This window comes from Nelumbo nucifera, chromosome 1 (assembly GCF_055504915.1).
Source record: "Nelumbo nucifera cultivar China Antique chromosome 1, China Antique-T2T, whole genome shotgun sequence".
NCBI lineage: Eukaryota > Viridiplantae > Streptophyta > Magnoliopsida > Proteales > Nelumbonaceae > Nelumbo > Nelumbo nucifera.
The window spans coordinates 204882158-204908344 of NC_142649.1; the positions used below are offsets into that span (position 1 = coordinate 204882158).

The window sequence follows — 26187 nt, forward strand, 5'->3', positions numbered from 1 at the left end:
AGAAAAAAAAAAAAGATTATTAAAAATCTATTACAGAAAATTGAGATCTTACATAATGGTAGACCATAGAATGATAGAAATTCTTCTAGTTTGAATAAGCTTCATGCTCATAGACTCACTTACATACCCAACTTTTTCATTACAGCTCAATCAAATCGCTAATGCACCATAAATCCTCAACATTTTTTATCATATGTAAAGGTATCCTGGTAGAAAAAAATATATATGAAGGTCAATACAATGGATGGCTACAGGTTGTCCAGTTAATTTGTGTTCCTTATCTGCTGGCAGATTGGATGAAAAATGACTGCCCGTTCACTCATAAATTAATAACTAGTGAAAAAAGAATTTTGACCTTTGAGTTCTCTTCTACCTACTTATTCACATGGCTTTTTCTTCGAAATCCCTTCGGTGGTAATACAAGCTGAACAGAAAGAACCCCACGCAATAACAAATGCATTTTACAAATTTAGACATATTTACAGTAAGGATGATATGGTTGGGCTTGAAGAAAATTCTCCACCTTCATTTGAATCTTTTAGACTGTATGGTCATGCTTGCTAATTCATTCTGAAGCCTCTGATTCTGCCATGCTACGAAGGATTCTCATGGAGCCAGAAACTCTCAGGATCTCTACTGAATAAAGAAAAATCCTCAATTTCCAGATTTGCTATATGCCAGTCAACAAAGCGTGCTTGTATTGACTTGACCAGAAGAAGGAAAGTAGGAAGAATCCACCATTTATCATCCTCCCTGTCCATAAAAACAAGACAACATAAGACAAAAAGAAGAAATGGGAGTAGGACTATGTAATATTAAAAGTAACATGTACTTTCGTAAACTCTAGAAGGGCTAGGGGCAGACAAGAAGGACATGGGTCGAAGTAGTAAGAAATGATTTACACGCTCATAATTTAACGTTGGATATGACATTAAATAGAATGGAATGGAAAAACAGGATTTGTGTTAGAATAAGGCTTAGATGATGATGATGACAAAGGTCAGCCAATAACCTAGTGTTTTTTTTTTTTTTTTTGAGGAAAATAACCTAGTGGATGAATTGGCTCAAAAGGGGATGAGCAGAGATAGTTTGTATTGGGGAATTATCCCCCATGGAGGCTGAATGTAATACATAAATCATGATGAAAAGGGGATTAGGTAGCTGGGTTAGCGTAACACTTATAAGGGTGCATTGTTACCCATTCTTTTTCATAAATTGATGAAGTTTATGGTTAACAATAAAATAAACATGACCTATCAAAAAACAATAAATAAATATGGTAGTGGTCGTCTCGACATTGAGGTATCTAGTGCCGAAAAATGTTTACATTAAGGAATATATGGTTTGCCACAAGTTGTGTTATCTATGTAAAGTAGGCTAGACCATTAAATGAAGCAATATTATTAACTTCAGAAGGCTCTTTTACAGAAATCTCTTTGAAAGTTCTGCAAGCTAATATAACTTGGTCAATCAGCCTCAAAATCTAAATCTCACATCATCTAAAGAGAAGTTGAAGCAACACCTTCTAAGGTTCCATGAATTTTCCTTTTGTGGTGGCTGGAAAGAGGAGAAACCATAGTGCAAAATGCCACAGACAAAAGCCACAGCCTGCAAGATTCCCACAACAATCTCATCAAACAGACAAATATGTACCCCAAATAAATACTGAAAATTAACCATGGGAAGCTGTAAGATCCTTATCACTATATCCATACTTCCCAAGATACAAAAAGGTCGCCAACAATGCCATTGCAACTTAATCTAGAGAGATTTGTACTTAATTTTATGGTATTTTCATGATAAAACATCAACACACACCTTTATGCACAACTGAACAAAATAAACAGTGCATACAAGGAAATAACTAGGGGTGTCCACATGGTTTGGTTAACCGAACCATGGGCATATTTTGCAAACTGAACAGGTGGTACCCGTTTTTCCATTTCTCCAAACCGAAACCAAACTGGTACCACTGGTTAACCGGTCCACCGGTTTCGGTTTTTGACCGGTTCGGTTCTTCAGTTTTTTGGTTTTTTATATTTATAATATATATTATATAACTATGTGTATAATATTATATTATAAATAATAAATGATATATAATATATTATAAATATTTAAAAAATATATAATATATAATATATTTATAAATAGATTATTATAAATATAATATAAGTATATATTTATATATATATAATGAATATATATTTATATATAATATATAGAAAATATGTGACATATATTAAAAATAATATAAAATATACATATAAATATATATACCGGTTGGTTCGGTTAACTGCCAGTTTTTTTTGTAGGTTAACTGAAAACCGAACCGGTCCTTCGGTTTTTCAAAAATTCCAAACTGAAACTGAACCGATCGGTTCAGTTAACCGCATTTTGTGGTTCAGTTTTCTCGGTTTGGTTCGGTTTTTTGGTTTTTCATGGACACCCCTAGCAATAACAATCCACCTTAGAAGAAGAAAAAGTAATTCAAGGGGGGAAAAGTAGTTGAAAAATCATATATGTTCTTTCAGCTAATCAAAAGTGGTAATGAATATTCAGTGAGTTTCTTATTTTTACTTCAAAACAAACATTTATGAAAAAATATCACTGAAAGGTTTCATGGGGCTTCTTTCTTGAAAGAGATGCAACCTCTAAATAGGCCTATGCAACTGAAAATCATACCCTATTTACAGAAAAGAGAAAAGGGAAAAAAGAGAAAAAAGAAACATGGACACCAAAGAAGGTTAAATGAAAACATGTCAAGTAAAATATGTTTTTCTTTTTTCTTTTCTTGCATAACATTTTATATGTCAAGAAAAAGGGAAAAAGAACAATTAGCATCCGACTAAACACTCATAGGACGCAGGAGCAGCAGACATCTCAGATACCAAATAAGAAATAAGAACGCTCAGAAATAAAATCAGGGCAGAGAGGTCAACTAGAAACAGAAAGTTAAAACAGGATTCCATAAAAACCTAGATAGAAAGCATAGGAAATTGTATGATACATCAACTAGAATTACACTCTTAACATGCAGAAACAATGATTTGACACTTCTCATGTCTATTGAGGTAACAAACTTAAGATATAACTTACAATGTTGGACAGAGATGTAGCATTCCACAATGCATAAACACGCGAGAGTGAAGCTCTTTTAGGACCTTGACTGAAAAGACCATTCAAACCAGCAGGAAATGTAGAGAGCAAAGACAGAGGAAGAATAAGAAGGACAGCAAGAAAGGCTCCAAGAGAAATCCAGTAGAACTGAAGCAATGTAAGGAGAGTGATGATAAGATCTCCTAAAAGCATGATAGAGATCAGGAATTGAAGACTTTCCTGAAACACATAGATATCCAAATATTAAATGAGTAAATAACAGAAATCCGATTACCCATTTTATTATATGAAAAATACATTAGCAGCATCTGCTTACCTGAAGACCAACAGGTCTGGTGTTGTGTAATAAAAGAGAAAATGGGAATAGGAAATCCCTTTTATAATCCAAGGATTTTAATGTTGCTTCATTTAAAATCCCTCCACTCACTCCTCCAGTGATTCTTTTACGAGACAATGCATGGCCAATGAATGGCTGACCCTGTGGCAATTGCTTGAGGCTCTTCCGTGCGATAGCAGAACTTTTCCTGAGATGTGAAGTCCATTCAAGTCAACCATAATTCTTATTGAATATATTTAGCCACATGAACAAAATCAACAAAATAAATAACAGCTTCATCACTTAAGGAATAAATAAGAACCAAGGGGATTAAAAGTGTCTACATGGGGAAGAAAACTCAGAGAACACAATCAAGACCCAACTTGCATGAGATATATTTCCATCATTTTACAGTAACTTTATTTCTGGAGAACAAAACTTCCATGTCACTGTCAAATATATTAAGAAAGCATATTTACAATGAAATGAAGACCATTGGGCATAAATTTTGGAAATGAGATTTCCATGTGCTCATTCAAAACCAGATGTACAATGTATTTTGTTCTCTTTAATAATAAAATGAGATTTTTCTTTACAAGGCATTCTATTTACAGTTAAGGTTTCAAATTTCAACACGATGCGCCCAATACGGGGTGTATTGGTGTTGCTAGCCCTTGGAAACTACGAATTTCAGTTAAGGTCTTTGGTGTTGGCCACTCTTGAATAGCTTGAACTTTTTCTTGATCCACTTCAATCTCCTTGGCTGAAACAACATACCCCCAAAACACCAACCGACCTGTCACAAAATTACACTTCTTCAAATTTATATATAGCTGATTTTGTCTCAAGACTTCTAAGATTGCTCTCAAGTGTTCTCAGTGGCTGTCATGATCTTTGCTATGGATGAGTATGTCATCAAAATAAATTACCACAAACTTCCCCATAAACAGCCTTAAAACTTGGCTCATGAACCTCATAAAGGTGCTAGGAGCATTAGACAACCCAAATGGCATAACCAGCCATTCATAAAGACCTTCCTTAGTCTTGAATGCAGTCTTCCACTCATCCCCCTCTCAGATACGAATTTGATGGTATCCACTCTTCAGATCTACCTTTGAAAAGACTTGTGAGCCAGCCAATGTGTCTAACATGTCATCAAGGTGGGGTATGGGAAACCTGCATTTCACTATAATCTTGTTAATGACATAACTGTCAACACACATACGCCAACTACCATCTTTCTTTGGTGTGAGCAAAGCTGGTACAGAACACGGGCTTAAGCTTTCACGGATCAGCCCCTTCTTCAACAACTTTGTTACTTGTCTTTGGAGCTCCTCATGCTCCTTAGGACTCATTCTATAGTGGGGTAGGTTAGGCAATGCTTCTCCTGGCATTAAATCTATATGATGTTGTACATCTCTTAGGGGAGGAAGGCCATCGGGTAATTCTTCAGGCATCACATCAACATACTCATGAGCTTCTTCACCAACTCTGGAACATGTGTTTCTTTGCTTTCTTTTGTAACCAGCAAGTAAACAACATCCAAATTCCCATCTTCTTGATTCAATTTATTTGAGGTGAAGAGAGTAGTGGTTGGCTTTGTTTCCTTCTTTGGAAATGAATCAAGTTGCATTGGTTTAAGAGTTGTCTTCTTATCGTCTTTCACAAAGTTGTATGTGTTCTTGTCTCTATAATGAATGGTCTTACAGTCATATTGCCAAGGGTGACCCAAGAGAATATGGCATGCATCCACTGGAACAACATCACACCGTATCGATTCTTCAAATATATTACCAATAGAAAAATTAACTAGGCATTTAGAAAAATCTCTTACCTCACTTCCTTTGTTAAACCACAGAATACGATATGGTTGGGGGTGTTGAACAGTCTTGAGCTGTAATTTATCCACCATCTCTTAAGAAACAAGATTCTCACTACTCCCACTGTCAATAATCAGGTTACACAACTTCCTGCCAGCTGTACAACGTGTTCTAAAGATATTCTTTCTCAACCAGTTCCCTGGTAGTGGTTCTTGAGGTGCAACCATAAAGTGTCGTATCACTAGAGCTTCACTCTCAATATCCCCATCCAAGTTTTCTTCCTCTGAAGCATTAGCTCCAATAGTTTTAGCCACTTGCCCATCCTCAACATGGCCTATATTATCTTGTTGTTCATTAGTGACTTCATTAACCAAATGTGTTTGTCCTTCAATCCTTCTCTTAGGACATTCATTTGAACGATGTCCCAACTCCATACACCTGAAACATCTAATAGTAGGCTGCCCTTGACTGCTCTTTGTTGCATTTGAAGTCCCTTGGACCGTAGGTCGTGTTTTGGTTGATCCCACAACCCCTAACAGCCCCAACACTTCGACCTACTGATGAAGATGTACCTTGGACAGAACTTAGCCTCCGCCCTGAGCTCCGACTCAATTGAGCTTCAACCTTTAGAGCTAGCTGATATGCATCCTTTACCTTATACGGGCAATGTAGGCAGACTTGATCTTGTATTGGCAACCTCAAACCCATTGATATATCTACTAACTTTTTGCTGTTCAGTTTCTGACATATTACTCCGAAGAGTTAATCTATTAAACTCTTTTGTGTACTCCTTCACACTCTTTTCCCGTTGCCTTAAATTCTGCACCCTTTGGTAAAGAGTTTGCTCATAGTCTGATGGTAAAAATTGGGATTTCAGCTTCTCTTTCATTCTTCCCCAAGAACTAACCTTTCTTTTCCCCTTCCTTTCTCTGTCCCTTTGGTAATTTTTCCACCAATCTTAGGCTGTCCCACGCATCTTTTCTGTTACAAGCTTCACTTTTCTTTCTTCATTCATTTCTTTCCAATCAAAATAATTTTCAATGCTGTCCAACCAGTCTAGAAGCTCTTCAAGTTCCAACTCACCATCAAACTCAGAAATATGAAGTTGAACACCATGACCTTGATTGGATTGTAAAGCTTGCACTATTCGATCTTCCCACCGCTGGTTGTTATTACTTCCATGCTGATCACATTCAGGTTGTTCAATGTCTTCACCTTAAGAACAAAACTAACTTCAAATGAACCCTCAAAAGATAACTTTTGTTACAAAAAGACCCAAGAGACCAAAACCCAACAGATATGCACCCAACTGCCCCTGACCAAAAATCTGACTTATAAAATGACGAAAATATCCCTGGTCCCGAACTGTCAACAAAGCTACCCAAAACAACAATTTGGGGTCCTACTAAAAAACATACAAAACAGAATATATTCACACATTTTTTTGTTTTGTTTTGTTTTGTTTTTTGTTTTTTTTTGCCTCATCATAGTTAGACCAAGACTCTATTAGAGGAACCCCAGTGAAGCTAGGACTCCTGCATAAGTCTCAAAGTAACATCAAGAAGAATCTTAATTGAACTAGGACTCTTGGGGAGGAGCCCTAGTTGCACCAAAATTCTAGTAATCTGGTTCTAGAGGAGTCTAGAGTGGATATGGGAAGAGCCTTTGTAGCACTAGTAGTCACAAAAAAGTTTCTTAGGACTTGTCTTGTAGTGTCTTGATTGAACTGGAATCGTTAACATGCCTAGGTGATCACATTCTAACAATAACATTGAAAGAGCTTCAAAGCAAAAGACTAAGTTTTAGATGGTTTCCCAATTGGAGTATGACTATTGATTAAATCCCATTTGATGGTGATTGATCTAGACTATGATTGTACGATATCCCAACCAAATTTGGACATTGTAATGCAAAAGGATTGAATTATAAATTTACTTTGCATGAAAGGGCTCATGTGATAATTTCCAAGACTCAAGGACTTAACTACAAATGTGTTGTTAGACTGCTTTGCAGTTTTAGGAAGTCTTTCTAATCCTGACCAAAGATTAGAAAGAGTAGTTGGAAGATTCCAATCCAAGAGTAGAGAGATAAGTTATCTCCTGGGAAACCCTAATAGGATCTCGCACCCCCCTTATATTTTTCTTCTCTTAATATACAAGTTATTAGAGAGCTCAAAGGAGTGCAACTCAACCATCCCTCTTAGGTGACCTCAATCTACACTTTTTGGTGTCCAATAGATCTAGAACTGAGTCTTGAAAAGTTGTAAAGTAAGTAATGTGACTTCCATTGGGGGAATTGATCTGGCTCGTTGGATCGAGCAATTTAACAGTTTTTTTCAATGTTTTTAAACCACCATTGATCCGGATGGTTGAATCGTTCAACCTGATAACCAGTCACTAATCTGGTTCCGTTTGTCTTATAACCCAGTATTATAACAAAAACCATTGACAATGTCAGAAAACCCTTAACCCAGCCATTTGAACTGTCAAATCATTCGGCCCGAACAATGGTTTGTAGGTTAAAAATGAATTCCCACCCCACTACACTTGCTTCCTCTCTCAGATCAAAGACTAAAATGGCATCTGACAAAAAGTCAAAAAGGTGAAAAGGTTGCAAGACTCAAAATTTGACAAAACCCATTAATCATATTACAATTTTTAACTAAATTAAAGAAATTATTCATTGAAGATCATTGGAACAACCCTTTACACTGCCATGTCTTTATGAGAACCATGTCATGAATAAACAAATTATTTATTCGGTTAATCCAATTGTTTAGCAAATTCTAACGAATTGTACTTTTTCTCTTCTGATGTACAAGGAGGCAAACCCCATTGCGCTTTTAAATATTTTTATTATATTTATTTCATCATGGGGTAATCCGTTCAACCTAGACGGTTGAACTGCCGAACTGTGACCTAGAAGGAAAAATGGTTCCATTTGTGGGTTGTTTTTAAAACATTGGTTTTTTCTATTCAAGAATTCTGTTTCGGATGTGGTAAACAAGTTTGTATAGGCATGAAATAAAAGAAAAATTAAAAATAGTCAAATATTTTTAATTGATTACTTTTCTATTATTTCATTTTCAATAGATAGTGGATTTCTAAACAAAGCTAAACACCAAATAAAAACTGAATATGTTGGCTGAAATAAAGCTGTTGAATGAGAGGAGAAGAAGAAGAAGAAGAAGATATGAGATGGGCAGCAGAATTGTTCTCAGCCAGCCCTAATCTATTATATATAAGAACATTACATAATGTTACATAAATAAACCAGAATGCCCCTGATTAGTGATGGGACACCTAGTCAAAATAAACACTAAATAAGATTAGGCCCAGTAACTAAGGCCCAATAACTAATGACTTAAGACCCAACAAAGATAAACATACAAATTAAGACAGCCGAACCAACACTCCCCCTCAAGCTAAGCATGGATGTCAATCATGTTTAGCTTGCCAAGTAAGTCCATGAATTTCACTGTAGCTAGCCCTTTAGTCAAAACATCTGTAATCTGCATCTCGGAGGGAGTATAAGGGATGCAGAGTTCTCCTGAGACAATTCTTTCTCTGACAAAGTGACGGTCTATCTCAATATGTTTTGTTCTATCATGTTGCACTGGGTTATTTGCAATGTTGATGGCAGCCTTGTTGTCACAGTACAACCTGAGAGGACACTCAATCTTTATTCCAAGTTCACCAAGCAGAATCTTAAGCCATAAAAGTTCAGCAACACCATGAGCCATAGCTCGATATTCGGCCTCTGCACTAGATCTAGCAACCACATTCTGTTTTTTACTCCTCCATGTAACTAAATTTCCTCCAACAAAGGTGCAGTACCCAGAAGTAGACTTCCTGTCCCCAACAGAGCCAGCCCAATCTGCATCAGTATATCCTTCAACTTCAATTTTACTATTTTTCCTGAACAAAATCCCTTTCCCCGGGCAAGACTTCAAATATCTGAGGATCCTTTCCACAACTTTCATGTGAGGGATTTTAGGAGTGTGCATGAACTGACTGACAACATGTACAACATAAGCAACATCAGGGCGAGTGAGGGACAGGTAAATCAACTTCCCCACCAGCTTTTGGTATCTTTCCTTATCAAGGTAGTCCTCTCCTACTGACTCCTGTAGACCATGATTCTGTTCTATTGGAGTATCTGCTAGCCTACACCCCATCATACCTGTCTCTTGAAGAAGATCAAGGATGTATTTTCGCTGACATATATAGATGCCCTCTTTGGATCTTGCAACTTCAATCCCAAGAAAGTATCTCAGTTGGCCCAGGTCTTTGATCTCAAATTCAGCAGCCAAGACCTCCTTTAGTCTTTTAATCTCTTCCTGATCATCCCCTGTAATTACCATATCATCCACATAGACAACAAGTGCTGTAAGTTTGCCATTTATCTTCCTTATGAATAGGGTATGATCTGCCCCACTTTGAGTGTAACCCCCTTTCTTCATGGCCCCACATAGCTTCTCAAACCAAGCTCGAGGGGACTGCTTGAGGCCGTATAGGGCTTTTCTCAGTCTACATACCTTCTTGCCAAACCCATAACCTGGTGGAGGATCCATGAACACCTCTTCATGCAGGTCGCCATTCAAGAAAGCATTCTTCACGTCCAACTGATGTAGCTCCCATGAGAAATTTGCAACTAATGATAATAGAACTCGGATTGTGTTGAGTTTTGCCACCGGAGCAAAGGTTTCTTTGTAGTCAATCCCTTCTTTTTGAGTAAACCCTTTTGCTACCAGTCTAGCCTTGTACCTTTCAATGGACCCGTCCTCCCTATGCTTCACAGTGAACACCCACTTGCATCCAACAGTGCCTTTCCCTTCTGGTAGATCCACTAATTCCCAAGTCCCTGCTTTCATTAAGGCCTTCATTTCTTCGTCCATAGCCTCTTTCCATTTTGGGTCAGATACTGCCTCAGAATACCTGGTAGGAACATGCACAGAAGAGAGAGCAGACACAAAAGAACAATAACGAGGAGACAAATGTGAGTTAGACATAAAATCAGCAATGGGGTGTCTGATAGTACAAGAACGAGTAGACTTACGAAGGGCAATAGGAAGATCCAAGTCAGAGGAACTGATAGGATTACCTTGAGTTTTTGAGACAGGTTGATCCGAGTCCAATTAGTTGCTGTCATGAGTTAGAGGGCCCTTCTTCCTTCTGTTGTAGGTGAGTCTGATATCTCTTTGCAGCCTGCTGGAGTCTTTAGTAATATTTGCAACATCACTAGTAGTAGCTGGTACAATGGGAGCCTCACTAGATTCACCCGGGATACCACAACTAGGTGGATCAGGAGGAGAAGATGGAAGGCCTGAGGTAGAGAGAGGCACAAAGAATGGGGGAACAGAAGAATCCTCTTCCATCCCACTAGTCTCCCCCTGAAGAGGATTCTGGGAAGAATGAAAATAGGATTGAGACTCAAAGAATACCACATCCTTTGTGACATATTTTTTCTTGGTGACTGGATCATAACACTTGTATCCCTTCTGAGTAGGGAAGTACCCCAAAAAGATTCCCTTTGTAGCCCTAGGATCCAATTTGGTCTTCTTCAGATCCTTGACATGTATAAAGCATACACAACCAAAGACTCTCGATGGAAGAGAAAAGTCAAGAAGATGAGGGCAAAGAACAGAGAAAGGAGTTTTCATCCCCAATACCTTGGATGGCATTCGATTTATCAGATATGATGCAGTAAGAATTGCTTGAGACCAATAGTTTTTTGGAACTTTGTGCTGAAATAGTAAGGCTCGAGCAGTCTCCAATAGGTGCCTATTCTTGTGCTCAGCAACCCCATTCTGTTGGGGGGTACTAGCACAAGATGACTGATGAATCATTCCAGCATCCTCCATAAACAGATTCAAGGACCTTTCAAAGTATTCTGCAGCATTATCTGACCTGAATTGTTTGATCTTCGTGCCAAATTGTGTTTCAATCATTTTGCAAAATGTCATGGTTACCCGCGGTACTTCTTCTCGTGTTTTTAATAAGTAGATCCATGTGCATCGAGAATAGTGATCAATAAAACTGATAAAGTACCGAAAGCCATCAATAGAAATAATGGGAGAGGGGCCCCAAACATCAGAGTGGACTAAGTCAAAAGAAGCTTGAATTTCATTACTCTAAGTTGAATAAACAGTTCTACATTGCTTTGATAGTTGACAGGCTTCACAAACTAACTCTTGACTTGAAACACCTTTGAATAATTCTGGAAACAACACTTCCAATGATGAAAATGGTAAATGACCTAGCCTAGCATGCCACAGATGTAACCTAGCTATTAACTCCACATTGGACTGACTACTAGTAGCAGATGTTTGTAAGGCCGAACTGATGTCTGCATCAAGGTAGTAGAGACCTCCACACTCATGACCACTCCCAATTGTTCTCTTCGTCAATCTGTTCTGAAAGACACAATGAGTAGGAAAAAAGGTTATGCTACAATTCAAATTTTTGGTAAGCTTTGAAACATATAAGAGATTTGAAGAAAGAATGGGAACATGCAAGACAAATTTGAGTGAGAGGTCCTTGCTTAGGTCAACCACTCCTTTCTTAGAGATGGTAGAGAGAGAACCATCAGCAACCCTCATTTTATCTTGGCCAGACATTAAATGATAGGAAGAAAATAGAGAAGACGTGTGTCATGTGGTCAGTTGCACCAGAATCAATAATCCAAGAGGCAGGATCAATAGTACTAGTTGCACTAAAGGTAGAGACAATACCTGATCTGGCAAGGGAGGAGGATGGAAGAGAATTGGTCCTTAGACTGGCTAGGGCCCGGCTAAGTACCTCTACCTCATCGGCAGTAAAACCCAAGGACCCGGTTCCAGGGGAATTAGTAGTCTGTCCCATGGAAGAGGAAGTAACTGTGGATGAGTGTTTTGAACCATCATCACTTTGACCCGTAGCCAGATTCACACTTGCAGATTGACCATTCTGATGCTTCTTATCTTTCCTCAATGCAGCTGACTTCAGATGCAGATGGAGAACCCAACATGTCTCTTTCACATGCCTTTCCCCTCCACAGTGGGTGCACTTCAGATGTCTCTTGTCAGAGTGCCTGTTTCCCCTTTGATTTGTAGAGATTAGGGCCGAATGTTCCACAGACTGTTCAGCTAGTTTAGTTTGAGTATCAACCTGCATCTCTTTTCTTCTCACCTCTTCATTCCTCACAAGGTAGTAAACATGATGTAAGTCTGGCATTTCATCCCTTCCCAGAATTTGGGACCTTATGCTCTCATATATAGGATTTAGGCCAGCCAGAAATTTAAATGCTCTACCCTCTTCAACTTGTTTGTCATGCTTTTCCTTGTCTCTGGCATTCTCCCAATCAATAATAAGGTGGTGATCTAACTCTTCCCATAGTCCTTCTAGTGTAGCAAAATATGTTGCAACACTCATATCTCCTTGCCTTAAGGCAGCAATGTCTTGATTCAGTCTGTAAATTCTGGCATTATTCTTTTTCTGCCCATAGGTTTTAGAAACTTTTTCCCATATCTTGGCAGCCGTGGAGAAATGTTGAACAGTCCTAGCTACTCTTGGAGTCATTGAGGCAAGTAGCCAGGACATAACTGTAGCATTCTCCTTGCGCCAAGCTGCATATTCAACACTCCCCACTTCGGGTTCCTTCTTCTGCCCGTCCAAGTAACCAGTGAGTTCCCGGGATGTGATGAAAAGCATGGCTGAGACAGACCATTCTCTGAAGTTGTACTCATCCAACAACACACTTGTGATTTGTAGGCTGTGCAGATTTGGATTCTCCAAATTAGGAGACCTCCCACAAGCCCTAACATCTCTAGAAGACACTTCCTCGGATATGGAAGACATCTTCTCTTACTCGTAAATGTCAAGACTGTAAACACAATATATAGTGAACTGTTTCACACTTATGGAACTTGCTGCACTGTAAGCTCAGTCCTGAGAACCCGACACAGAGCTGAAACACCGAATACTACACTGCACACTGTGCCCTAATTACTGCTGTCACAGATTATAATTTGTTGTACTACCCTCTACTGTGTTCTAATCACTGCTGCCGCAGCCTGCAACTTGCTATGTTGGCTTCTACTGTGTGCTAAGCACTGCTATCGCAGGTTATAACCTCACCCACGAACGGTTCTAGGACTGCTGAGATTAGTCCTTCCGCCAAGATCTGTTCTACACAGATCTATCTTAGCCGAATGGCTACAGTCTGCTGTACTGCGTCTATTAGGGCATCAGCCTCTGGGTCTAACTCCCCTTGGGCCCTACAACCAAGGGAAACCCTAGATGTAGGTCCAGCTGTGTTCTATGACCAACCCTAGGGTTTTCATTGCAGCAACCAAAAAAAAAAAGTGAGTTAATTGCGAGTAGGAGAAGAGGCGGCTGCTGTAACCAGTCGAAAGATTAGCGCTCTGATACCATGTTTGCTGAAATAAAGCTGTCGAATGAAAGGAGAAGAAGAAGAAGAAGAGGAAGATATGAGATGGGCGGCAGAATTGTTCTCAGCCAGCCCTAATCTATTATATATAAGAACATTACATAATGTTACATAAATAGACCAGAATGCCCCTGATTAGTGATGGGACACCTAGTCAAAATAAACACTAAATAAGATTAGGCCCAGTAACTAAGGCCCAATAACTAATGACTTAAGACCCAACAAAGATAAACATACAAATTAAGACAGCCGAACCAACAGAATACATGAATAAATTGATTAGAAATATCATGCAAAACACACAAGTTTTCTTTGTACATAAATGTAGACAAGGAAATAGGGTAGCTGACATTTTAGCTAACTTGGCCTGTGAGCTTTAGGACAATTTATTTTTTCTGACTTGAATTCCTTGCTTGTTCATGATAACAGGTTGTGTTTGTCCTATATTCACATGCGATCTTGCTGTTCTTTTCTTTAGACCTTCAAACGTTTTATTGTATATTTTATGAGCTGGAAGATCTCCTTGTATAGCTTTTTAGAGGGGTAAGGTTTTTCCCCTTGTAGAGAACACTGATATGGGCCCCACAGCTATGGTCCCACTGTGTTCGTAGGGTAGAATGTGTTCTAGTCATCCTAGGGTTAGCTGGTGGTCAGTTGGTTATTTCAGTTTTATTTTACTCTACTTGTTATGTAAATACTAAGGGCAGATCTGTCCTTTCCATGTAATGAGCATAACCTATAAATACTAAATAAAGTGGCGGCGGCAGAACATTAAGATTCTGTCCCTCCTTTCAACTCTTGTGTTCTACTGCTCTCTCTTCTCTTTCTCCTCTCTTCTCTATACTTTTTCTTCTATTTTCGAACCTGAAATCTATTAGGGTTTAAGATTGATAGCAGTCTTGAACGTCTACTTGGTATCAGAGCTAGGGTTTCTCATGTGAGTTTAGTCCAGCCAACCACATGAGAACCATCTAAGGCTGGAAACTGAGAAAGTAGAGTTCGTTGAATGATTCTTGGAGATCGCCAGAGGGTTTAGCAGCTGTTTGAAGATTTTCCACTGTTGCAGAGTGTTGGTGATCAGGAAGAATCAGAGAAGGCTAGGGTCTGGGTAACCTTGGAAGGCAACGAACAACATTCTCTTGTAAGTTTCTTATTTTCTGAGAGAAGTACTATCAGAGAAGATAGGTTGGACCTATCTAGAAAGGGCGGCCGAACCTTGTGATCTACCTGTGAAGCTTTTCTTAAGTTCTCTCCTCAACATTGATCAGTTTTAGGGTTTCATATTAACCCTACTACAAGTCTTATCCGTACGATACTGCCTAGAATGTGCGGCTGAGAATTTTCTTTTAAGGACTGATTAAAACCCTAATTCTGCTTCGGCATATCAGATTATTCTCCAAGCTGTTTTCAGATCTTTTTTGGGGTTTCAAACTCTTCTAAGGGGTGAAAACTGTACGGACTGTTGCTGTTGTGTTTGCTAATTGGTTTCAGATCAAACTTATACCTGTTTCATGCACATATACCGTGAATACAGATTGGTTCTATACTGATTTTTTATTGTGATTGATAGTCCAAGTGCTGTTTTTGACTGTAGTAACCCTATTTTTTGAGACTACTGGTTCTTCACCGAAATGGAGTTTAAGAATCAAGTAGAAGGCAGTTTTGGGAACAGCAGTTATGGTGGTGTTTCTGAGACAGGTTTTCAGATTACAACCGTAAGATTTGATGGATCAAACTATTTGGAATGGGCCCAATCAGTCATGATGGCTATTGGGGGAAGGGGTAAAGTAGGGTATCTCTTGGGAGATGTGAAAGAACCCTCCAAGGGAGACCCCATGTATACCAAGTGGGTCCAAGAAAACTACTTGGTTATGACATAGCTGTGTAATTCTATGCAGCCTCATATCAGCCGAAATTACTTGTGGGCAAAGACAGCCAAAGAGATATGGGATGTTATGAAAGAAACTTACTCCCAACCCCTTAATGTTGCTAGAGCATATGAATTGAAATGTGAAGTGAATACTCTTAAACAAGGAGAGAAACCGGTTTCGGTTTACTTCTCTACCTTGAAGTCCCTGTGGCATGAGATTGATCACTTAGAGACTCTTGAGTGGGAGAGTCCCAAAGATGCACAGACCCGTAGAAAGTACATCGAGCCAAACAGGGTGTTTGAGTTTTTGGCAGGCCTTAATTCAGAGTATGATATTGTGCGACAACAGATTTTGACCAGAGATAGTGTGACCCTCTCTCAGGCATACTCCTTAGTGCATAGTGAAGAGACCAGGAGGAAAGCCATGATGCAACCTCAGCCTCTTACACCGGCCCTTGTAGCTGTTAAAGCCAAATCAGGGGGTGATTCAGAGAGGGACAGGAAGAAGGAAGATAAAAGGGTTGTGGTATGTGAGCATTGTAAGAAACCTAAACACACAAAAGAAACATGTTGGAAGCTGCATCCTCATTTGGTCCTGGCAAAGTTGAGAAGCAAGAAGGGTAATGCTCATGTGGCCGTGACTACTGATTCAACATCCTCGTCTGGCACAAGAGGCACACCCTTAGAGACCTTAGCTGCAGTTCGGGCTGCTCTAATACAGTTGGAAAAGGAAGTTGGGAACTCAGCTCAGTCACCGCAGTCACCATCAGCCCCTGCCACATCTGCTTCTGCACATTCAGGTACTCGAGCCTCAGTCTACCATGCCTCAGCTCCAGGTACTACTGAACCCTGTTGGGTAATAGATTTAGGTGCATCCAACCATATGACTAGCTTGCCTTCATTGTTTACCACTTATCATTTATCTTTTGGTAGGGATAAAGTATCTATTGCTGATGACTGTCTTGTCCCCATTTCTGGCAAGGGTGACATCAAACTGTCGGATACTATCTCTTTGTCTTCTGTCTTGCATGTTCCTAAGCTTGATACTAACATTCTTTCAGTTAGTAGTATTACCAAACATATGAATTGCTCAGTAACTTTCTTCCCTGACCGATGTGTTTTTCAGGACCTGGAGACGAAGAAGGTGATTGGGACTGGCTGTGAGACAAATGGGATCTATCTGCTCGGGGAGAGTTCTCGTCGGGAAGAGTCGGTGGATAAGAAGTCACTTGTTTCTCAGATTGTGAGTCCGGTTATGCTTTGGCAGAACCGATTGGGTCATTTGTCTTTTCGGTCCTTAAAGAGTCTGTTTCCTACTTTGTTTGAGTCTGTTGAGTTGTTCCAGTTGAAATGTGAAAGTTGTGAGTTTGCTAAGCATTGTAGAAACTCTTATTCATTGAGTAATAAAAGGAGTAATAGTTCTTTTGATATTGTGCATACTGATGTTTGGGGGCCATATCACATCCCTTCTATGGGTGGATACAGATATTTTTTGTAATTTGTTGATGACCATACTCGGTTTTCTTGGGTTTATCTTATGCGTTCATAAGATGAGGTTCCCGCCCTGACCCAAAACTTCCACCAAATGATCCTAACCCAGTTTGATGCCAAGATCAAAGTTCTTAGATCTGATAATACAAAGGAATACTTTGCTAAGCCATTGGCATCTTACCCTCTTAATCATGGGGTTATCCACCAGAGCATTTGCCCTCATACACCTCAGTACAATGGGGTTGCAGAAAGGAAGAATAGGCACATCTTGGAGGTGGCTAGAAGTATTATGTTTACCTCCAATGTCCCTATTCGCTTCTGGGGTGATGCTATCCTCATGGCGGTATATCTTATTAATCAGGTTCCTTCCCGAGTTCTTGATATGAAACCTCCTTTTTCCCTTCTATACCCAAATGAGGAGTTGTTTACTGTTCCCCTTAAAACATTTGGTTGTACCTATTTTGTTCAGCTTCTCGGACCCCATCACTCCAAGTTCGAACCAAAGGCCTCCAAATGCATCTTTCTTGGTTATGCACACACTCAAAAGGGTTATTGCTGCTATGATCTTGTCTCAGAGAAGAAGTTGTCTCCATGGATGTTACTTTCTTTGAGGAGAAACCCTATTATTCTCGGGTTTCTCCTCAGGGGGAGAGCAGTGAGAGTGGGGATTTGGATCCTTTTCTTTAGGGGGAGCGTAGTGAGGGTAGGGTTAATACTTTTGGGGCTGTTCCTTTACCTATTCCATTGGGTGATGAGGGCTGCAGTAGTGAGGGTGGTCAGAGGGATCAAGAGTTGAGAGTCTATCACAGGCGATGCAGGCAGGTTGATCCTGGTCGTCAACAGTCCAGGCCAACTCCAACCTCTTCTGCGGCTCCAAGTCCAGGTATTACAGTTCCAGGGCCCATAGAGACTCCTTCCATTGTTGCCACTTCACCCATTGTTGCCACTTCACCTCCTGCAGACGACCTTGACCTTCCCATTGCCATCCGTAAAGGAAAACGGCATTGCACCACATCTACAACCCACTGCATTTCCCAGTTTTTATCCTATGATCGCCTATCTCCCTCCTACAGGTCCTATCTTACTTCCGTTGCTAATGTCCCTATTCCAAGAACAGTGCAAGAAGCCCTATCAGTCCTGGAGTGGAAAGGTGCAATGCAAGTTGAAATGGATGCCCTGTTGAAAAATAATACCTGGGAGCTAGTTGATATGCCCAAAGGAAAGAAACCGATTGGATGCAGATGGGTATTTACTGTGAAGCACAATGCGGATGGCTCCATTGAGAGGTACAAAGCTCGGCTAGTTGCAAAAGGGTTCACCCAGACTTATGGTATAGATTACTTGGAGACATTTGCCCCGGTAGCTAAGATGACCACTATTCGAGTTCTATTATCTCTTGCAGCAAGCCACACTTGGCCTTTGTACCAAATGGACGTTAAAAATGCTTTTCTGAATGGAGACCTGTAGGAAGAGGTTTACATGCAGTTGCCTCCTGGATTCTATGATACAGAGATAGGTAAGAAAGTCTGCCAGCTCAATAAGGCATTGTATGGTTTGAAGCAGTCACCTAGAGCTTGGTTCGATAGATTTAGACTAGCCCTTGGGAAGTTCGGTTATGTACAGGCCCAGTCAGATCATGCATTGTTCATCAAGAGGGTGGAGTCCTCTCTGACACTACTTGCAGTATATGTTGATGATATCGTGGTGACAAGAAATGATAGCCATGAGATTGAGTCCCTCAAACAGCTCCTTCATCAAGAGTTTGAGGTGAAAGATCTTGGTGCACTACGGTATTTTTTGGGTATTGAGGTTGCTAGATCTAAACAAGGGATCTTTGTCTCTCAGAGGAAATATGTTCTAGATCTGTTGGCGGAAACTGGAAAGTTAGGTGTCAAGCCTGCGAATACACCCATTGAACAGAACCACAGGATTAGTGCAGAGAGTGGGGAGCCTCTTGAAGACAAAGTTATGTTCCAGCAATTAGTGGGAAAGCTCCTATATCTTTGCGTCACTCGACCAGATATCAGTTATGCAGTTAATGTTGTCAGCCAGTACATGCATTCTCCTAGAACCACACACCTTCTTGTAGCAGAAAGAATATTAACATACTTGAAGAGATGCTCGGGTAGAGGTATACTGTTCAAGAACAATGACCACATGAAGGTGGAGGTCTATACGAATGCCGATTGGGCTGGGAGTGTTGATGACAGAAGGTTTACCTCTGGATATTGTGCCCTTGTGGGAGGTAACATTGTCTCTTGGAGGAGTAAAAAACAGAGTGTTGTCTCTCGATCTAGTGCTGAAGCTGAATATAGGTCAATGGCTAACGGAGTGGCTGAAATTCTATGGTTGAGATCACTACTTGAGGAGTTGGGTATTGAGTATGAGAAGCCCCTGATGTATTGTGATAATCAAGCGGCTATTAATATAGCACACAATCCGGTGCAGCATGACAGAACTAAACATATTGAAGTTGATTGACATTTTGTACGAGAGAGGGTCTCATCACAAGAAGTGTGTCTCCTGTACATCACATCCAACATGCAGCTAGCAGATATCCTCACCAAAGTTGTACCAAGGAAGAAGCTAGAGGCAGATCTCTCCAAGTTGGGAATGATAAACATTTATTCCCAACTTGAGGGGGAGTGTAGAGAACACTGATGTGGGCCCCACAGATATGGTCCCACTGTGTTCGTAGGGTAGAATGTGTTCTAGTCATCCTAGGGTTATCTGGTGGTCAGTTGGTTATTTCAGTTTTATTTTACTCTATTTGTTATATAAATACTAAGGGCAGATCTGTCCTTTCCATGTAATGAGCATAACCTATAAATACTAAATAAAGTGGCGGCGGCAGAACATTAAGATTCTGTCCCTCCTTTCAACTCTTGTGTTCTACTGCTCTCTCTTCTCTTTCTCCTCTCTTCTCTATACTTTTTCTTCTATTTACAAACCTGAAATCTATTAGGGTTCAAGACTGTCAGTCTTGAACATCTACTCCCCTCTAGGAGAATTTTAGGGTTAAAAGAAGAATAAACCCGGGTCATCTTCTAAATGGTTGATGGACATAAAACATGTGTTGGTTTGTACAAAGGCCACTAATCTATGAATTGATGGCCAGAATACCATACAAAGCAGCCATGGATCTACCTCCACCTTTGATGGGAATGAACTACCCAAAAAAGCCCTTTGTGAATGCTCCACTTGGACTCATACAACTACATCATAAAAAAGGCTTAACTTAATTAAAAGCATCTTCTGATGCATTCTTTCCACCATCTTGCATCTGGATCAAAGAAGCTGGATGACTCCAATTTGCTTAATAGATTAGCATATTCCTTCTGCCATTCAACCTGTATATTAAAACTATGAGCATACAGTTTAGAAGAGATCTTACAAATATTTCCAATGCCACACCTTTCATCTCCCTAAAATCTAATTCTTGAATCATAAATTTTGTAAAATTAGGACAAAGTATCCATTTGTACTCAATGCAGTTCTCTTATCTATTATTAATGGTAGGGTAAATTACAGGGACCACCTAGTAATGTTTTTGGTGAAACTTAGCTCCTTGTACTTTCATATCATGACAAATGATACCTTTTGTCACTAAAACCATCAGACAAGGTGACAGTATTGTTCTCTAAAACAAGACAAGGGCATTTCAGAATTTCAGAAATATTTAATAATGCACATGGATATTTCTATTTATGATCTTCTAGCCAAGATCTAGACCATTGATTGAACCCATGTCTCAAGATCAATAAACTAATCTTGAAGATCCCAATGATATGCACTGGTTCCAAGTAATATGGGCCATAGAAGTGGTAGAGTAAAAAGTTTTTTTCTCAAACTTTTATTTTAACATAATTGTAACATCACTTATTCATTACCTATACGTGTGTGTATTAAAGCAAAGTTCACAAATAGGAGGGTTTCCCCTTCAAAGACATTGTCAGGCCACCCACTCAGGAATCAGGGGATAAAAAAATTTAAGGGAAAATTTGCGATTAGTACCCTGTACTTTCGGCCTAGTTCCACTTTGGTCCCCAAATTTTAAAATGTGACAATTCAGTACCCAAACTTTCAAAGCATGACAATCCAGTACCTGCCGTTAACTTACTGTTAACCAGCCATTATGTGGCATTTGAAAAAGACACAAATGCCCTTTGAGTGTCATCTAATTTTCTTTATCAACCATCCAAACATTGACAAAAAATTAACAGTCCAAATCATTGCCTCTTCTGTTCAAGAAAGTTGGGGTCACCAAAATGCCCACTCAAATGAGACCCCAACTTTCTTGAACGGAAGAGGCAAGGATTTGGGACTGTTAATTTTTTGCCAACATTTAGATGGTTGATAAACAAAATTAAATGACACTTGAAGGGCATCTGTGCCTTTTTCAAATGCCACTTAACAGCTGGTTAACAGCTGGTTAACAGCTAGTTAACGGTAGGTACTGGATTGTCACGTTTTGAAAGTTCGGGTACTGAATTGTCGCATTTTAAAGTTTGGGGACCAAAGTGGCACTAGGCCCAAAGTACAGGGTACTAATTGGGAATTTTCCCAAAATTTAATTCAAAACAAATATATTTAAGGCGGTCTAAGTCCGACACTAACTTCAAAGTTGATTTTTCTAATTCAAATTAGAAACTTATCTCATATACTTTAACAGCAAATCAAATCTAATTTAGTTTCTCAATTCCAATAAAAAATCCCACCACAAAGACTCCAGACATTAGATTGGTGTTGGTCCTATTATTCTAGATAAAGTGGGTTGTTTAATTACAAATCAACCTAATTTGGCCTCCTAAATCAGATTAAAAACATTGCCTATTCCTAATAGTGGGTCCCAAACAAAATATGCATGATTTTTTTTTTGACGAAAGGTAAAGTAATTTTATTAGAATCAGAATAAGATTACAGAGGGGCCCTACTATAGGTGTCATAAACAGGGGCTAGAACCCCAAACTATATTACAACTCAAACAGGCTTCTAGATCCTCAGCTGGGCTCCAAACACCCTGGTCTGGAGACCTTTTGCAGCTGCAGTCCAAGAAACTAATTTTCCAAAGGTACAGGAAATTAGACAATCTACATCCTTTGATCTGTTTTGGAAAATTCTATTTCTTTCTGCCCAGATGGTACTAATCACCACTGCAGGAACTGACTTTTTGCCAGCTTGGACAGGCCTTGGAGCTCCCGGCACCAATAACAGGTCCAACACAGCATTTGGCAAGACCCATGATACACCCAAGGAAGAAATAAAATGCCCCCAGATTGCAGCAGAAACAGGGCAATGTAAACAAGTGGTTGTTATCCTCCTCCACCCAGGATAAGCCCAAACAAAATATGCATGTTTAGTTGTCCCATACTCATAACAAGGTCATTAACTAGAAACAAATAAAGATTTTGAAATTAGTGTGTTTGCAAACAATCCAGTACTGAAGCTATACCCTTAATCCACCACCTTTCCCTATGAGATCCCCAAAAAAATTCCAATTATATTCCAGCCCTAAAAAGTGGATCTCTTAGGTGGCGTTTGATAAATCTGAAAAGTTAAAAAGATATTAAAAGTGTCTGAAATCTGAAAAGAGACATAGTTGCTTTTCGACTTTTTAGAGGCTCTGATAAAGAAGGTTTTTGTGTTGGATCAAACCTTCAGAATCTGAAATCCATTGATTTTACCATTTTACCCCTAAAATGACAATTTGGTAATTTTGAGTTCAATTTGCATTATTTCATAAAAACAATTTATTAAATTAAAAATAATATTGAAAAATATGAATAAATTATAAAAAATAAAAAAATTATTAAAATAAGAAGAAAATTGAAAAATATATATCAATTTATAAATTAAAAATAAATTATTGAGTTAAAATAATAATGAAAATAGTAATAAAGACCATGAAGCAATAAAAAATTAATAATTATCAAATTAATATCTTAAAACTATTCAAATATTTAATAATTAATAAAAATTAATAATCAATAATTAATACAAATATTTATAAAAAATAAAAAATAATTTATTAAAATAAGAATAAAATTGGAAAGAACCGCCACTGTTACTGAGAGTTGCAGCGGCGATGGCGGGAAAGAAGAAGAAGATCTGAAATGTAGCATCACCGGGAGCAGCATCGGCATTCTCTTCGGATGGATCTGCAGGTCTGTAAAGCAGAGGATGTAGAGAGGGGGAGAGAGAGAGAAGCTTGCGCCACGCCGTCGAGTGGAGGAGTCGAATGGCCTAAATTTTTGGCTTATATGAAGGGCATTACAGGTCATTTCAAATTTCTATGGGGGCTCTTTTGTCTTTCGCCCACGTCTGAAATGCCTCTTAGTGCGTTAAGAACCTAGGGAGGCTCTTTTCTATTTAGATCTGAAATTGGGTTTCAGATCTGCTAATCAGACCCAACCCAAACATAGGTGGCACCTAAAAAGCAACATTTTCAGACTTCAGAGGTCTGAAAAGTGCTATCCTCCAACTGGTTAAAACCCCCTTCTGTGCTCCTCCAATGGGCTAAAAAACTTATCTCAACTGAGTTCTCAATTAGCTCCTAGCCCCTAGAGATCCACCTTAAAAAGAAGAATTTAGTAAGGGCAGCATATCTATGACTCTGATCCATCCCCTTCTTTTCTTGCATGTTGAGAGTTACCTTCACCTGCAAGGGAGATGTCACCCCTTCAATTCAAACCCTTCAAGCAAGAAGGTGAGCTCCCATCCCTTGCCAATGTCTCAATCTCTTTATCATACATCTGTTCAAATGTAATGAGCTCAGCAAAAAAAAACTATTAAATATTATTTTATTTGCCAAGTCGTCAATAAATAATAATGAGATTCTCTCTAGATAAAAAGCCAAAAATTAAGATCAAGTCTTCTGTCTCTGTTGATGATACTTAATATTAAAATAGCAATGCCCTTTTTCTATTTTTTTTCTTTTCTTCCTAGTCCAAGTTCAAAATTCTTGTTTTACCTTCCAGCATTCAGTGTCTTTTAAGTAATGATGATTTTGGTTTACCCTTTTTTAGACTTAGATAATTTACGGTGCATCAGATGCCTTTATTTATATGATCTGATGGCCCTTTGTATAGCTTCTTTGAAGGGTAAGGTTTTTATGTCCCCCCCCCCTCCTAGGTTTTTCCCACTTAGATTATATTAATAAAATCCACAGTGGCCACTCCTCCACCAAGAGTAAATTTTGGGGATTAAAAAAAAGTTTGAAATTCTTGTTACATCTTGTCTTTGGGAACAGATGTATAGTTATAGCAACAATTCCAGGCAACTTTTTCTGCCCAAAACAATACAGTATATTAAGAGCTTATGAATAAAAAGGAATAAGATGCTATAAGAACTGTATAATAAACCATGTCTAAGTTCTCTACTTTGAAAAATCTTAATGGCACGATTCATAAGTACCTTTGACGGTCACCATAACTGGTATCCAATGAATCAGACTGGCTAATGTTGTGGAGAGAATAAGTACCAACCGCTACCAAGATACCCAGCTGGTAATAACCAGAAGCAGTGGCCTGGAACCATCCCAACTCGATTCTAACACCGTGGAACTCAAGTTGGAGATTTCCATGGCTATTTATCCAATTCATAACGGGAAGTAGAGCAGAACGGATTGATCCCTGTCTCACCGTCCTCAACTGAGCATTCAAACCAGCAACAAAGCGATTCCAGATTTCTGTAGGGATGTGCTGGTAAAATATTTTCTACATGTGAGGTGATTTATTTAATTGATATTACTAATACCTACGAAATAGAAGAAAAGCAAGATTAATACCTGACTGAGAAGATTAGACAACAACATATCACTATGAAGATTGTATGGTGACATGTAGCTACCATCCCCACCAAAAATAATGCACATAGGGAATCTCTTCTGTATGCTGGAGGCTGCATCTAATCGTCTCTCATCACCACCAAGGAAGAAATCAATATATGCAACCATTAAGTCTGGTGTTGCTCCAACCTGCATTTGTTACATGACAGAGGAAGAACAAATGACAATTCACAATACTTGAGGGGAGTCTTTTTTTTAAATGTGGATATATATTCACAAAAGGCAGGGAAGGAAGAAGCTTCCACATGTATGATACACAGAAATGGAGGAGAGGGAGGGAGTTACCTTTTATGCATAGTTTTCAAGGCGCCAAGGCGAGGCTAGGCGACAGGGGGCGCCTAGGCGGTGGATTTTTTTAAGTAAAAACATGTATCCTTGGGTAGTTCCCTAGGTTCCATAATCATATTTCCTTAATAAATATCCATTATTTTCATAAGAAAAGTATAAACTTCATGTTGAAGTACAGAAAATCAACATATTCCAACATATTCACGAGAGGAAAAAGAAGAAAGAAAAGAAAATTCAAAAAATATAGGGGCTGAACCGCTATTTCTGTTACAGGAAAAGAAGAAAAGAAAAGAAAAGAAAAGAAAAGAAGAAAATGTGTTGATTGGACAGCATTTTATGTTCTTCCTTACTTATTGGTTCAGGTTTTGAAGTCTTTGAGGGTTCAATATAGCATTTAGCAATGTTTGTGTTGTTTAAACCCTAACAAATAAGAAAATAATAAAAAGAAATTAGTATATAAACACACAAAATGAATAATTTAGTTTAAAATTGTCTATTTTATAATTATAACCTAAAAAAATTAAGAATATAAAAGTTTTTTATAACACACTATAGAAAACTGCTTGGCGATTAGGCAAGGCAAGCCTCCAAGGGCACCTTGTTGCCTACGCGTCGCCCTCACAATTATGCTTTGGTGGTCTCATTAGGTGGATCTTGAAATCCAAAATTAATTCAGTTACATGATCATAAATGTATGGCCCATTTTTCTAGTATAAGAACTATCCCCTAAATATCTAGGTCATTTCTCTTTGCATCTTCGTCAATTGGATGTAAAGAATACGTTCTTGAATGGTGATCTCAATGAGAAAGTATATACGGTTCAGCCTCCTGGATTTCAGGTAAAGGGTAGTGAGGATAAAGTATGTCGTTTGAAGAAATCCTTATATGGCTTGAAGCAATCCCCAGGGCATGGTTTGAGAGGTTCAATAGTATTGTCCAACAAATTGGTTTTGTACAGTGCCAAGCTGATAATACATTGTAAAAGGAAGAGGTGAGCTGGTTGCTA

At 38.9% G+C, this 26187-nt stretch overlaps 1 protein-coding gene across 4 annotated transcripts in view; it reads right to left on the bottom strand.

Annotated features, from left to right (window-relative positions):
• LOC104609862 (MraZ) overlaps positions 1-26187 on the bottom strand; it is a 127170-nt gene continuing 100983 nt past the window's right edge. For 3 of the 4 annotated variants that reach the window (XM_088895918.1, XM_010276265.3, XM_010276264.3), the window contains 6 exons: positions 24834-25022; positions 24461-24747; positions 3437-3644; positions 3100-3339; positions 1523-1608; positions 1-753 (listed from right to left, as the gene is read on the bottom strand). In XM_088895918.1, coding sequence (XP_088752044.1) covers positions 594-753; positions 1523-1608; positions 3100-3339; positions 3437-3644; positions 24461-24747; positions 24834-25022 — 1170 coding nt within the window. In that variant the 3' untranslated portion in view covers positions 1-593. Of the gene's footprint in view, positions 754-1494; positions 1609-3099; positions 3340-3436; positions 3645-24460; positions 24748-24833; positions 25023-26187 lie in introns of all 4 variants that reach the window. The other variant, XM_088895917.1, reaches the window with a different exon arrangement.